We start from the raw sequence: 14,976 nt of genomic DNA on the forward strand, positions 1-14,976 counted from the left end.
TTCACCGCCCAATTCAACCTGTCAGCATCATCCAATCCATCCTGGATCCGCTTTTCCTTTGGTTCCAGGTGGATCTTCTCCTCAGAACTTCCTCATTTAGTCGGCTCCCGCGGAGACCGCGGGTCCTCCCTCTCTTGCGACTTACCACATTTGGGTAAACTTGCGCAAAACCCCCGGTGGCCAATGTGTTCCTTGTTCCTCGTGGCGCACTTCCTCGTGGCCGCCTGAACCGTCCGGAATTCCCATTGGTCACGCTAGATCCTGGGGACATCAGATCTTCTTGTTCGTCATGGATCATAATGGATGGCGGACCCACCGGATGTCTCCAGCTTGGGTGAATAATTTTTCGTTTGTTCTTTAGGGGTGTTACTATTGGTTGTTGGTTAATTTAGAGTCATATTGTAGCTTGGCTTCCTCTTTCTGGACCCTGGGTCCAAGTTCTGGATCTCTTGGAGCTTCTGCCTGTCACAAAATAAAATATCCTCTTCATCGCCACTTCCTTTCATATCACAACCATGCAAATGCGTGTTTTCTTCAAACTTTCATCATAGTAGCATTTGATCAGGATTCACCATGCCTGCTCCTCTGCACTCGCGCCCCCAAGCGTCCTTCATTGCGGGGCACGAGGCACCATCTGAAGATCACGGCCCTCGTGTCCACGTCTCCCACGCAGATGAAGATGCAATCGCTGATATCCATCGCACGCTGACAGAGAAGAGTCAACCTGGTGCTGTCCGGTACTCCGAGCCTCACTCCTCCTTCGACAAATTCCTTGAGGAACAGGTCCAGGGAGGGAAAAAGCGCTCCAATCTGGGAGTGAGCTTTCAATCTGTCTCAACTTGGGGCGAAGGTGATGGTCATGCCAATGTTAAGACCTTAGGGACGGCCTTGTGGCGTACCTTGACCTGCCGGGATATATACGAATGGACATTTCAGCCGTGGGTATCATCGAAAAAGCCCGAGGATGGACGACGGCTCATTCGAGACTTTTCTGGTGTTGTTGAAAGCGGCGAAATGATGCTGTAAGTAGTAATGGGTTGATTGAATAGAGAGAATGGGTTTATGACTAACCTTTCACAGTGTTCTAGGACGCCCAGGAGCTGGATGTTCAACCTTCTTGCGAACAATTGCAGGACATCACTCTTCCTTCCTGGGAGTAACAGGCGCGATCGACTACTCTGGCCTGTGCCCGGATGAAGTCCGGAAGCACTACCGCAGTGCTGTTGCATATGTACCCGAGGACGACGTGCACTTCCCCACTCTTACTGTGAAACAGACTCTCGAGTTTGCGCTGCAGAGTAAGACTCCTAAGCGCTACCAGGATCGAATCCCGCTGTATCTGGAGATCTACGGCCGCGTGTTTGGCATGACACACACGATGAACACACTCGTTGGCAACGAGTATATTCGTGGTGTCTCGGGTGGTGAACGCAAACGTATCTCCATAATTGAGTCATTAGCCACTGATTCATCGGTCACCTGCTGGGACAATTCGACTCGAGGTCTGGATGCATCATCTGCGCTGGACTATGCTCGTAGCTTACGGATCATGACCGACACCTGTGGAAAAGCTACACTACTCACACTCTACCAAGCCTCAGATGCCATCTACGAACTCATGGATAAGGTTCTTCTGATTGACGAAGGGAGAATGCTATACCAGGGCCCTGCTAGTCAGGCAAAGCAATACTTCGAGGACTTGGGGTATGAGTGTGCCGAGATGCAAACCACTTCCGACTTCCTCACCAGCATCACTGTGCCCGAGCGACGACGATTCCGTGCTGGATGGGAAGACCGCGCCCCCAAAGGTCCAATTGAGCTGGAGCAGGCCTTCCGAGAAAGCTATGCTTTCAAGAACGTTCAGCGATCCGTGGAGATTTACGATGATAAGCGAGTCAATGGCAGAGCCAACGGATCTTACCAAAGTGAATCGGAATGTGGAAGCGTTGAGGAGTTCAAGCGCTCTATGCAAAGCGATAAATCTCGTTTTGTATCTTCCAAATCTCCATACACAATTTCGCTGTTCCGTCAGATTGTGATATGCGCCCAGCGTCAGATATGGCAGCTCAAGGGGCACATGAGTCCTCTCTATATTAAGTTCATTTCTTGCGTGATCTACGGCTTGTTGATCGGTTCCATGTTCTACAATCAGCCCCAGACCACTGAAGGGATGTATTCTCGTGGTGGTGTACTCTTCTACTCCTCCATCCTGTTGGCCTGGCTGCAGATGTCAGAGCTGGAAGAAGCCATGCAAGGAAGAGATATCCTCAGCCGACAAAAGAAATTCGCCTTTGTGAGACCCAGTGCTGTCTGTATGGCTCGTGTCATGCAGGATATGATTCTCACCGCGTTTCTGACCATACTGTATCTCATTGTGATGTATTTCTTGGCTGGATTGCGCTCAGATGTGAGTTCGATTCTCTGTTCTCCACAACATACAGAAGCAATTTCTAACAACTTCAGGCCGGCCCTTTCTTCATCGACTTTCTTTTCATTTACACCTGCACTGTCTGCCTCACAGCCCAATTTCGCGTGTTTGCAGCAATGTCGAGCAATTTCGAGGTCGCTCTAAGATATTGTGGTGTTTCTGTGCTATTCTGCATTGTCTTTGGTGGTTATGTCCTGTCTGTTGACAAAATGATACAGGATGTTCCCTGGGTAGGATGGATTGCGGTGAGTGGGATTGATACATTAACCAACGCATTAGCTGACTTTCTTCCAGTATATAACCCCGGCGCTATACACCTACGAGTCTGTCATGGCTGCCGAATTCCACAATGTCAATTTCACCTGCACCCCCTCCTCAATCGTACCAGAAGGATCCAACTACACCGACATTGCATACCAGACCTGCGCTTATGCTGGAAGCAAAATCGGCAGCACTGTAGTGAACGGAGATGACTACTTGGCGAGCCAATTTGGATTCTACTACAGCCACGTTTGGCGTAACTTTGGCATTCTTTGCCTCTTCACCGTTGTCTTTGTTGGACTTACTTGCTGGCTTAGCGAAGTCATGGAGTGGGAGTTGGATGGTGCCGGCCCAATTCAATACAGAGCCCCGAAGAAATGGCTTAACCGCAAGAAGATTTCTGGATCTGATGAAGAGACGACTCCTGTTCCGATTGACCACAAGGCACCTCCTGCTGGGTCCGAGGGAATCAAGTCCGATCAGGTTTTGGCTGCGACCGAATCTACCTTCACCTGGTCGGACCTAGAGCTCAACGTTCAGATTGGCAAAGAAACTCGCAAACTTCTCGATGGGGTCAATGGATATTGTAAGCCTGGGACTCTGACAGCTCTCGTCGGAGCTTCTGGTGCAGGCAAATCTACTTGTGAGTTGGAGTCCCAGTATCATGATAATATGTTCTAACAATCCTTAGTGTTGACTGCACTTACTCAGCGACAAAGCGCTGGCACACTTTCCGGCTCGATGTTCGTTGATAACCAGCCCATTGATGATTCCTTCAATCGCCAGATCGGATACTGCCAACAGATGGACATCCACGACGAAAGTAGCACTATTCACGAGGCATTCGAATTTTCCGCATTGCTTCGGCAAGATAAGGACACTCCGAGAGATGAGAAATTGGCCTATGTGGAAACGGTCTTGCAGACACTTGACTTGTTGGAATTGCAGAATGCGGTAATCGGATCCCTGGATATTGAGAAGAAGAAGCGGGTCACAATTGGAGTGGAACTGTGTGCGCGACCACGATTGCTTTTGTTCCTTGACGAGCCTACCAGTGGACTAGATAGCCAGGGCGCAACAAGCATCGTGGCACTCCTCCGTCGCCTGTCGGATCAAGGGCTTGCTGTTCTCTGCACAATTCACCAAGCGAATCAGCAACAATTCGAAGAGGTATGTCAATTGTCCCCAGTAGCCCATCCATCCAATATAGTATTCTAACTCATTCAGTTCGACCGCGTTCTCGCCCTGAGCCCAGGCGGAAGCACATATTACTTCGGCCCTGTTGGAGAATCCGGCAAAGCGATTTTCGAATATTTTACCAAACATGGACACAACCCCGAGAAAGTTACCAATGCTGCTGACTTCCTTATCGAGGTTGTGGTGGGTGGTATGAAGTCTTCAGGGAATCATGTCAACTGGGCATCCATTTGGCGCGAATCCGAAGACGCAAAGGCTGTCAAGAAGGAAATTTCCGATATTCGGGCCCAAGAGAATATCCACCGAAAGACCACGGCCCCATCCCTTCCTTCGCTCTATCAGCAGACTGTCCTCCTCACCCAACGAACTAGCCGGCAATTCTACAGAACAGCAGAGTATCCATACTCGCGTTTGTATGCCTCGTTCCTTCACGCACTCATCAACGGTCTCACGTACCTCCAAATCGGAGACAGCACGACCGATCTCCAATCCAAGGCCTTTTCCGCATTTTTGGTTCTCATGCTCGTTCCCGAATTCATCAACGCCATCTCCATGCGCTTCATCCTGAACCGTGATATCTGGTTGGCGAGAGAGGGTCCGAGTGGAGTTTACAACTGGATTGCGTTCAGCACTGCGCAGATTATTTCTGAGATTCCATACGCCATTGTGGGTGGAACAATCTTCTATGTGCTCTACTACTTCATGGTCGGATTGCCTCTTGGATTCGCTGCAGGGTACAGCTTCCTGATGTTTTTCCTATTTTTCCTATTCGCTACTTCATGGGGACAATGGATCGCTGCTCTGAGGTAAGTACCCTAAGCCCAACTCAACATTACATTCTATACGATCGATATACTGACAATACTCAAGCTCCGACTCCATGGTTGCCGCAACTCTCATGCCATTCTTTATCATCATGTGCGAGCTGTTCAACGGCATCCTTCGCCACCATGAACAAATGCCCGCTTTCTGGAAGTACACGATGTACTACATAACGCCCTTCACTTACTGGATTGGCGGTGTCCTAACAGCCGTCCTCCGCGGAACGAATGTGATCTGTTCCCCGAGTGAATTGACTCTCTTCGAGAGTCCGCCCAACATGACCTGCGGCGAGTACGCCGGTCCCTGGCTTGCGAGCAAGGGCGTTGGATACCTCTCAAATGAGGATAGCAGTGGTATCTGCGGCTACTGTCAATATAGCCGTGGTGATGATGTAGGTTCCCCAAGCATGAACAAGTCTTTAGCCGAAGTGGACCGTGAGAACTGACTGGTTTAAACTATAGTACCTTGAGAGCATCGGCCTGGACGATTCGAAGATGTGGCCCTACTTCGGTATCTTCTTTGCTTTCACCATCACGAACTATCTAATGGTTTACCTCCTTGTTTATGTTCGTTCTGTTATGAAGCCTCTCTGGAGGAAGTGATGATACGCCGCATCCATTGCATTTCCATTTCTAGCTATAGCGATTATACATAGCGGCATTTGAGGTGTTAACATTCCATTCAATCTTTTCTGTTCTTCTCACTCTGGCTCACTGTACGTAAACTGTCTCTCTAGACCAGTCTTTCATTTCAGCTGTAGCTTCCCATCGAGGCGAATTTAGGACATTCTAAATTGAATGTAAGGATCCTTTCGCTGTAACCTCATACGTTATTCAGACTCGGGCTCTATATATTGGAGGTACCATGACCTCCCAATAAGTAACTGTATTTCGTAGTAAATTGGCGCCATTAGTTCAAAAAATAAAATATAGAGTATGGGCTTGTAGAGCTAGCAATGACGTCATTAAGTGGTATAGTGGGGGAAATCGAAAAAAAAATGCCGTCCTCCCCCGCCTATTTTCGTTCGCAACGCGTATGAATATCATCCTTTCCTTTTGCTTCGCTCTCTTCTTATTTCGAATCAAACAAAGTCATATATACTGATATTTTATACAAGCAAAATGAGTGCAAGTACAGCCCAAAGATAAACAGTCTATTTGATGGATTATATGAACCTCCAACTAATTACCAAATTAGACTGAATTTGTGCGTTCCCTATTAGATCACATTATACAGAACTTCCGTTGGGATGCATCGCCTAGTTCGGCGAATTAAGATCATATCATTATTTTATACTGATCGGCCTCTCTCGATTTTAGCTTATCAGCTTCTCCGCTCCGGAAGCTAAAGAATATAACTATGGCGCTGAGCCTGGAGAGACGTAAGTCGTTACTTATTCCTGGCCCCCGAGGTTAAACTGCAGAGGAAAGACCAGCATTCGCGTTTGAATTTACTAAAAATCTGGGATATATAAGTAAGAGCTTCTTGACTGAATTTGTTACGAAAACACTCACCGCGGTCGGTGACAGTGTTGATAGCGCCATGCACGTTCCAGCTCCGGAGGGGCATCCTTTCTCACATGCTCTAGTGTATGTCGTTTCCCTTGCAATTGAACTAATTGTGTGCATTTTTATTTACCATATACTATCCTTAGTGTCAAAACATCCGACATGGATCCGGAGGATTTCCAAGAGCTACTGGCTGATGCCTGGGCTAGGACACAAGCTCCCTCCGATGATAAAGAAGGATCCCTTCCTGAAATTTACATTAATGTCTCAGAGGCATTTCCAAATCAATAAAACCCCAAGACGGACTTTGACCTATTGGGATAGCCATATAAAATATCCACTAGTCGATGGAGTCTACCTTGCATAATGAAGCATGCGAAAAATAAAGCCAGTGGCTGGTTAACACTTACAATTGCACTATATACTACATCAGATTACTGCACACAAACTCGACCACCATTTTGAATCAAACACATCAGCTATTATCCGCATCCCCTAATACGCATACCGGAAATGAGGATTCTCCTTATCCGTCAATCCAGCCCACTTAGTCTCATCAACCATACCATCATCAACATGCCCCTTCTGCTCATCACGCCGACGATTGACGAAGAAATAGTAGGCAAACAGCACGACCGAGAGAACGGCAGCAGCAGCCTGAGTCGCCAGAACGGCAATTTTCGCAGGCCGATAATCCGGTGCGTCTTTCACTTGAAATGTCTGCGGGCCGATAATGTTACCGACAGAAAACGAGCCCGCAACAAGAGCACTTGCGAAAGCGCGTTTTGTATGGCCTGCTGTATTTGCCATTGTCCATTGGTAGAGGATTGGGAGGGTGGCGACGATCGCGTTGACGAGGTAGATGCCGATGAGAACGCCTGCTGTGTTGCTTTTCGGGAGGAATGACATTAGTCCGCCGCCGATTATTCCGGGAATTGTGCAGAGGACATTCCAAGCCCAGCGGTTGGAGGTCTTGCGAATTCCGTACCCGACAAGTAGCGTGAAGAAGATGCTAACTATACCCCCGGGTGTGTTCAAGAGGGCGGAGATGGGTCCTGAAAAGCCGAAGCCGGCAACGAGGGTTGCGGAGTAAGTTGTTACCACGCCGCTGGAGACGGAGATGAGGATGGTTGTCAAGGTGATGAGCCACAGTTGGGGATCGATAACAGCTTCGCCGATTTGTTTGATGTTGATCTTTGTGCTCCACACGCCTGTCTGGTTAGAACTGACGTGTTGGAGGAGCGCGACTTTTTCTTCTTCTGACAACCACTTTGCTTTAATTGGGGTGTCGGGAATAAAGAAGAACGTCAATACTCCGACAACGGAGGTTATCAGACCAAGAACAATGAACATGATACGCCATCCTTCCAATTGGGCATGTTCGACATGCTGAAAAGCAAAAGAGATGATACCGCCAAGTATCTGTGCGACTCCTAGTCCCATGTACCAAAAGGTGAAACGAGGTGCCTGCTCGCTACGCGTATAATACTGACTGCTAATCAGCATCAATGAAGGGCCGATCGTGGCCTCGAAGATGCCCAAGAAGATCCGCGCGGCGAGTAAAGTCTTGTAGTCTTTGGCGCCAGCGGAGGCTGCCGCCGCAACGCCCCAGAAAAACACATTTCCTCCGAGCCATTTGGCAGCGGGGACTTTTTTGCAAGAAATAAACTACGTTGGTGTTAGTTTATCTGCAGTGCTCTTCACATTGCGGTGGACGGGATGTGATGTGATATGGTGACATATGCAAAGCAAAGGATGGACTTACCATTCGGTACTTCTGCAATGAGATACGCGATGAAGAACCAGGATGCCGTGTTGGAGAATTCGTTTCCTTTCAGGTTAAGGTGCACTTTGATTCCCATAACAGCCGCATACTAGACAATGTTAGTATGCGATACAATGCGAGTCAATGCGCGACGATCGGATCGTCCAGCAATGGCAGATCCGGGGTGGGACAGATTCGGAATCGCAATCGGACTCGATTCAACTTACATTCAACATGACTTTATCCAGGAACTGCAACACGTAGCAGCAGAACATGTACGGCAATAACCGACGATCGATCTTTCGGCGCAGCGCCGCGAGATCGACATTCGCGTTCGCATGGTGACCCTCGAGGTAGACGACCGCGTCGTCGCGGTCCACTGCTTGAACTGCGGGCTCTTTCTCGCCCATTTTGCCTATACAGCTGCCAAATAGTAGGGGTAGAGTACTGGACCTGGGGGTGCAAAAAGAAATCGGATCAAGCTGGGGTGTGCTGGTTGATGAGAGGAGTGGGATGGCAAAGTTTAAAACAACAGAGTTTCGCAGAGATGCTGCGTACATGTGGCACTTGTACTGGCATGTACTAGGGTAGTATCAGCAAATGTACTCCGTCCTCCGTACATTCTGTCTAATGAGTTAGTGCTGCACTAGCTGGGAGCTCACAAATTAGTCCTATTGGCCTGTGCAACTTGCGTGGAGATGAAGCACTATGAGACACTGGATCCTACGCATCGACCAACGAGATCGGCGAGATTCCCGACACAGGATCGCTAATCTTCGGCTGCACCGGTGGGGTCGACTTTCTCTCGGCTCAAGATCTAGATCGATGGTGTGTTACACGCGAACCAAAACTGTAATTGCTAGGCTTTGTTGAGTGACAATGGTTGGTGGTAGGGGGGTTCGGGCGCAAGGGGCGAAGGTTTTCCCTAGGCCAATGCATCCAGGGCTCCTTTGATTACCCATGCATACATACATGGAACATACAAAGAACTTCTCGCTACAGCGCTAGAGTACCTTCTCGCAGATTTATCGATCCCATTTCCCTCCACGTGGATTATTCTCCTTCATCGATGCCTCGCTAACTGCCATGATGGGATGGGTATACAACGCCACCCCGAGGTCGAGGCTGTGTCGCAGTACCCTGTGGTGCTCGGCGTGTGTCTGGGTCTGACAATATTGATGGTGATCACTGTCTGCTTGCGCCTGTTTATGCGGGCGCAAGCGAGTCGACTTGGAGCGGCGGATTATGTGATGGTTATGAGCATGGTAAGTTCCCGTCTACATAACATTTGGTTTTAGGTGCTGACTGCATTTAGGTGTTTGGTATTATCTACAGTGCTCTCTGTATTTCCCGTGAGATTGTAATTCCTAATCTATGAGTTTCCCACGGGTCTAATGCAAGTAAGCAGAATCACGATATGGACTCGGTCTTCCACTCAAGTTGCGACCAAAGGCTGACCTGGCCACATACACTAAGGTAAACGGATTCCGACACAAGAATACTTGCATTCTCCAGGAAATCAAGCTAACGCAATTATTTACAGATCAACTACGCCGGCCGTCCCTTTTACCAAATTGGCATCGCCGGATTCAAAACTTCCCTCTGCCTCAGCTACTTGCGACTGTTAGAGGGCACTTCGAAAAGCATATATCGGATCGTTATCTGGGTTGTCATTGCGCTCTCAACAGCAGGTCATATTGTGGGAGCTTTAATATTGATCTTCACCTGCAAGCCAGTGTCAAAGGCGTGGATGCCCAACGAACCTGGATCATGTCTACCTGTTGGCGCGACATTTTACGGCCTTGCGATTTTCACGATCATTTGCGATGTTGTCATTATTTTCCTGCCGATTCCACTCCTTCTCCGACTCAATATAAAGCCCGCACAAAAAGCAGGCGTGGTCTGTCTCTTCCTATTGGGGCTGTTCACGACGATCTGTTCCATCCTTCGCCTTACGCAGATCCACCGAGTCGCATTTGGCGACGGAAATTCCACCATGTTGGTGCTTTGGGGGACGATCGAGTTTAATGTGGGGGTATGTTTCTTTCCTGATCTGCTTCCTTTGTTTCATCTTACGATGGGGGGTATACTACTAACGTTTCAAGAATATCGTCACTTGTGTCCCATACCTCGCCCCCCTTCTCAAGGGCTATGTACGCGATTTCCGCTCCAACAGTGGCCGCAAATACTATAACAGTAATGGTCGAAGTTATGCGATGGAAACCTGGACCAAGGATGGACGCTCTCAGCTGCAGTCGCACGCTAGTGCGCCGAAACGTACGCCGAGTGAGGGAATTAATCCTGTCCAGTCATGAGCCTTCGCATGGAGGAATTGAAATGACGGTTGAATACCGGGTGTCCAGGGACACTCTCGCAATTCCTAAGGGCTCTTGATTGGATAACCCTGAAGGATTTGTGTCTAGAAAGTTTGGGCGGAAAGAGTTTGAAATCAATGGTTGTAATGTATATTTGAGTATGGTTTGGATAAAGTAATGTATAAATTGAGATTACGGTAGACAAAATGGGTTGTATTCGTCAGGTCTTCAGGGCTGAGAAGGGTCGTGGCCCCCAACTGAACCAATTTATCCGACATTAGCATCATCATCTCCCGGAATGTTTTCTTTGCTGATACCTGATGGGAAGGAGCGAGATACTTTTTAGTTAAGTTCGAACTAGCCAGGGATGCACGCCACGCCAAACTCAATGCATTCACGCTTCGGGTCGGGCTTCCGGTTGCACCCTTTGGCCCCAGTAGGTGGATCGCACGATCCACAAGTTATATTGGTGTTTCCTAGACATTTGATCCACTTGAGCAGAGCTACTGCACGCCCAGGGAAGACTGTTCCCTTCCGGTGGGGGAATTGTAGCCAGTCTCTCTTCAACGACAAGGATTAAGTTGACGCCGCGCCGCTGATCGTGGGTCGGCGATGGGCGCTCGGCGGAGTCCGGTTGTTAGATCCTTCGACTAGATGTCAAATACCCTATCGGGTGAATGAATTAGGCAAATGGAAACGGATGGGGAATCCTATGCGAAAGACCCTTTTGTCGGAGGAACTTCTGCCTGGCACTTCAATATAGCGTGCTCCGTAGAGATGCATTAGACGCTTCGGAATTCCACATCGGGCCGCGTAGGCGCTCTCGAGCTTCCCCGAATGCATTGCATTGCATGATTCTTTCGTAAAATACAAAGTAATATTATTCGTAATGCATGGTAATGGCACTGGATTAGGCGCTGACGGCGTCTTGCCTCGGAACGCGATTCAACGATGTTTCAGCGTGCCATCGAGCCGCCCCCTTGATTGCATTCCTTGTAGAGCTACTCCGTATTCCGCACTTCGCGCACGTCCAGCTGCAGTACAACAGCTGGGCACAATGACGATCCTTATCGTTGGAGCGGGTATTTCGGGCCTCATCCTCGCCCAACATCTTCAGAGCAAACAAATTCCCTTTGAGATTTTCGACCGCGACTCTGCCCTTGATGCCCGCAATGGTGGCTGGGGGTTGACCCTGCATTGGTCGCTCCCTGCGCTGCGCTCTCTACTGCCCGACGAACTGGTGCGACGATTCCTGAAACATTCGTGAACAAAGATGCAGCCGCGCATGGTGATGTTGGACGATTCCAATTTTTTGATCTCAAGTCGGGCGAGGCGTTGTACAGCGTCGATGCGGAGGAGCGCATCAAGGTCAATCGGAGACGGTTCGAGAATTGTTGACAACGGGGCTGGATGTAAAGGTACTTTGAAATCGGACTGAGACTACGTGGGTAAATCAGATAGGCTGATCAGCGCAGTGGAGTAAAATGCTTGAAACGATTGAATCGACAACGGATGGCGTGACTGCGCAATTCGACAATGGCACCGAATACAATGGCCAGCTTTTGATCGCTTGCGATGGCGCTCGGTCGCGTACGCGACAAATTCTTTATCCTGATGCTGCAATGAATCCTCTACCGGTCCAGCTACTCGGTGCATCCACACTGTACTCTGCGGAGGAGATGAACAGCGTGCAAAAGATCAACCATTACATTTTCCAGGGCTCTCATCCTGATACAGACGTCTTTCTTTTCTTCAGCTGTATGTTCCCGCACTAATATTCTGTGAAGTTTGCTAACCGGATCAATGAACAGTCCTGGATACACCGAGTAACTTCGATGACAGCGGTCGGGATCGATATCATGTCCAGATTATCGTGTCTTGGGCTGACACCAAGGGGATAAATATTCCGTCTCGAAACTCCGATCGTATCGCACTGATGAAGAAGTTGTCGGATAATTGGTCCGAGCCGTTTAAATCACTCGTGCAGAAACTGCCTGTCGATACAGAGGCGCGATCCATTCGCATTGAGGATTGGATGTTCCAACTCGGTCGGGAAACATGCGCACCCTCCGTGTCGCACTGGTGGGGGGACTCCGCGCACACTATGACGATGTGTATGTTTGCCGCAACTTTGGTTATATCTTCGCTTTACTAATTAAATATAGTCAGGGATGAAGGAGCCAATAATGCCATTGTTGATGTTCTGGACTTGGTGAAAAGGGTAGACCTTGAGAAACCGAAATATGACAATCAAGAGAGAGAACTCCCGTATTTTCTGCTCATGGTGCTGACGATTCTAGATCCTTGATGTTGCCAACTCTTTCAGCATCTTTGGCAGCCTACGAAAAAGATATATTTGCCCGCGTGGAGTCCAGCTTCTCAACTCCCGTCAAGCGTGCTTGGATGCGCATGAGTTCTCTAGAATCGAAGGTAGCCCACTTGTGATGGCACGGAATCTCAAAAAGGATTAATTGATGGTGTACACAAATCCAGATGGGAATCCCGTAGAGTGGTGTCCATGTAGAACTTGAAGAAATGCAATCCCTCAACTATACCCGAAGTATACAATAGCACACCCAGGACAAAATGTTATATGATGGTTCTGCTCGCTCTTCTAAATCTATCCGGCATGCCAAGGTTCCGAATACTGACCTGCTAATACTAGTTCGTTCTAGGGGGAAAACCATCAACTTGAATGCTGCACAGTGCATATAGATATTTCAAGATCTCCACGGCTGGTGACACTATTACCTAACCTTGATGCTAAAGGTTATATCTAGGACATTCTTCCTATTTACCAAAAACATATTGAAGTGACACTAGTACTACTAGTAGTATGCTGAAGCCTCTTAATGTATCTTCACTACCAGCTGGGTACTCACCACCATCCATCAACCACTACCTCGGCACCCACCACCCATACTACTATCTACCAACTTGCAACCTTCTCCTCAACTGGAGTTACCAACACGCAAGTCTTTTCTAAACACATCGCCCTCAAGCCAAGCAGATTCTGACTTTGAGTCTGAAGAAATCTCAAAAGTTTAGTCAAGGACTGCAAAGGTCAACAGAGCAAGGAAAGACTCACGCTTGATACCGTTGGACATTCAGCACCTCCCTCTCTACCAAAGCTTTCAAAGCCCACCGAATGTCACAAACAAGGCTTTCACACCGACTCCGACTGAATTCTTCCCGTACAACCGCGCGCATCATACTCATACCTGCATCAGCGGCCATTTTATACGCAGGAACAATCCACCCACGTTCGCGTAGCTTCGCAGATACGGCAAACTCATCAAATGAAATGCCTTGCTCGGGACCAAGTCTGAATGCGACAACCGGAAGACCGTGGCCACCACCTTCGCTCATGATGATGAATCCTAGAGCGGAGAGTTGACTGCTAAGGTAGTCAGCTGTGTCGGTGAGATTGGTCATGATGGCAGTGTACCCTCTCTTTCCGAGACGGATCGTTTGGTAATATTGTGCGATGATGTGCGATGCCGATTTGGAGAAGTTCAAGGTAAAGTTCAGCTGATCAGAGCCTGGGTAGTCGATGTTGAAGATCAGGTCGTCGGGTAGGTGGGAGGATGAGCGCCAGAGAGCCCAGCCTGTGCCCGGGTGTACCTGGACACTGTTCGAGGCTATTATGGAAACGGGTAATGAATTGCATCAAAGGCTGATGTAGATGGGGGATTAGGCTTACGAGTCCGTACTTGTGGCGGAACGTTTATCGAAACCACATTCGACAATGTGAAGTCCCACTCGAGACTTGGATTTACGAATGGAGCGACGAATCCACCACTAGCTGCATCGACATGGATAGGCGTATCCAGACCTCTTTGTACAAGAAGGTCGTTTATACCCTTGACATCCTCGTATTGTCCCGTGTATGTCGTTCCCAGAATGGCGCAGATTCCGATCGTGTTCTCGTCGACGAGCTCCACTGCTTGAACCGGATACGATAACATAAGGCGCTTCTTGACGTGCAGGGAACGAGCTTCTTTTCGATCTCAAAGTACCGTGCTGCCTTTTCCCAACAAACCTGTACACCACTGCTCATGATCAGGTTTGGACATGAAGTATCTTGCTCGGCAGCTTTTCTAGCATTCTGTCAGCGTTTCTTCATAGCCAGGACAGCTAGCGTTATCGCTTCCGATGATCCGATACAGGCAGTTCCTATGGCCATATTTTCATTGTTTCCTGTCGGAGCGTGGAAGAGGTTGGCTGGAATGTTGATGCAGCAATGTTCGGTATCGACCGATTTGGGGTATTCTTCTTGGTCGACAACATTCTTGTTGGAGGATTCTGCGATTAGTTTTTCCGCTTCCTCCTCCTGTGAGCTGTCGGGAAATTGATCAAGAAGAAAAGGGAAAGCCGTCGTAAATATTCGTACCATGTAAGTTGTCACAAAACTGGCGAGGCTTTATTTACTTATTACCTTTGTGTTAACCATTGGAAGTGGTCGCATACCAAGGTTGAATACTTTAACATGGGGTGTCCGTCAAGGATCAGGTCATGTTTGATGTTCGATAGGCAACCTCCTTTTGACATTTCCTCCTCCGGAAAAAATTGCGCCGGCATATGTTGTGATGCAAATCGCGATCATAGACGTTTGGACGTCCTGAGCGAGCCGCAAAGAATGTTTGGAAAATATCCACATGATGAACCTGATGATTGATT

At 48.5% G+C, this 14,976-nt stretch overlaps 6 protein-coding genes across 6 annotated transcripts; 4 read left to right on the top strand and 2 right to left on the bottom strand.

Annotated features, from left to right (window-relative positions):
* Nucleotides 1-573: 573 nt before the first annotated feature.
* N7481_013497 (uncharacterized protein) lies at nt 574-5,310 on the top strand (the record flags this gene model as incomplete). The annotated part of the gene is made up of 8 exons (XM_057272716.1): nt 574-1,022; nt 1,081-2,407; nt 2,464-2,673; nt 2,723-3,332; nt 3,381-3,859; nt 3,917-4,692; nt 4,757-5,099; nt 5,170-5,310. The coding sequence occupies 8 exons, from the start codon at nt 574-576 to the stop codon at nt 5,308-5,310; spliced, it is 4,335 nt and encodes a 1,444-aa protein (XP_057115348.1).
* Nucleotides 5,311-6,250: 940 nt separating this feature from the next.
* N7481_013498 (uncharacterized protein) lies at nt 6,251-6,507 on the top strand (the record flags this gene model as incomplete). Its single annotated transcript, XM_057272717.1, has 2 exons — nt 6,251-6,297; nt 6,363-6,507. 2 exons carry the CDS (start codon nt 6,251-6,253, stop codon nt 6,505-6,507), a joined length of 192 nt encoding a protein of 63 aa, XP_057115349.1.
* Nucleotides 6,508-6,711: 204 nt separating this feature from the next.
* N7481_013499 (uncharacterized protein) lies at nt 6,712-8,391 on the bottom strand (the record flags this gene model as incomplete). The annotated part of the gene is made up of 3 exons (XM_057272718.1): nt 6,712-7,865; nt 7,982-8,090; nt 8,209-8,391. The coding sequence occupies 3 exons, from the start codon at nt 8,389-8,391 to the stop codon at nt 6,712-6,714; spliced, it is 1,446 nt and encodes a 481-aa protein (XP_057115350.1).
* Nucleotides 8,392-9,075: 684 nt separating this feature from the next.
* On the top strand, nt 9,076-10,296 carry N7481_013500 (uncharacterized protein; the record flags this gene model as incomplete). Its single annotated transcript, XM_057272719.1, has 5 exons — nt 9,076-9,246; nt 9,297-9,333; nt 9,390-9,457; nt 9,525-10,016; nt 10,087-10,296. 5 exons carry the CDS (start codon nt 9,076-9,078, stop codon nt 10,294-10,296), a joined length of 978 nt encoding a protein of 325 aa, XP_057115351.1.
* Nucleotides 10,297-11,353: 1,057 nt separating this feature from the next.
* Nucleotides 11,354-12,604, top strand: N7481_013501 (FAD-dependent monooxygenase; the record flags this gene model as incomplete). Its single annotated transcript, XM_057272720.1, has 4 exons — nt 11,354-11,536; nt 11,772-12,054; nt 12,108-12,410; nt 12,462-12,604. 4 exons carry the CDS (start codon nt 11,354-11,356, stop codon nt 12,602-12,604), a joined length of 912 nt encoding a protein of 303 aa, XP_057115352.1.
* A 689-nt stretch (nt 12,605-13,293) lies between these two features.
* Nucleotides 13,294-14,635, bottom strand: N7481_013502 (uncharacterized protein; the record flags this gene model as incomplete). Its single annotated transcript, XM_057272721.1, has 5 exons — nt 13,294-13,321; nt 13,385-13,937; nt 14,000-14,273; nt 14,339-14,391; nt 14,464-14,635. Coding segments are annotated over 5 exons (1,080 nt in total), but the record flags the coding sequence as incomplete, so codon positions are not given.
* Nucleotides 14,636-14,976: the final 341 nt, after the last annotated feature.

Source organism: Penicillium waksmanii (assembly GCF_028829765.1).
Source record: "Penicillium waksmanii strain IBT 27052 chromosome Unknown utg000011l:1.0-400869.0:1.0-401085.0, whole genome shotgun sequence".
Taxonomy (NCBI): Eukaryota; Fungi; Ascomycota; class Eurotiomycetes; order Eurotiales; family Aspergillaceae; genus Penicillium; species Penicillium waksmanii.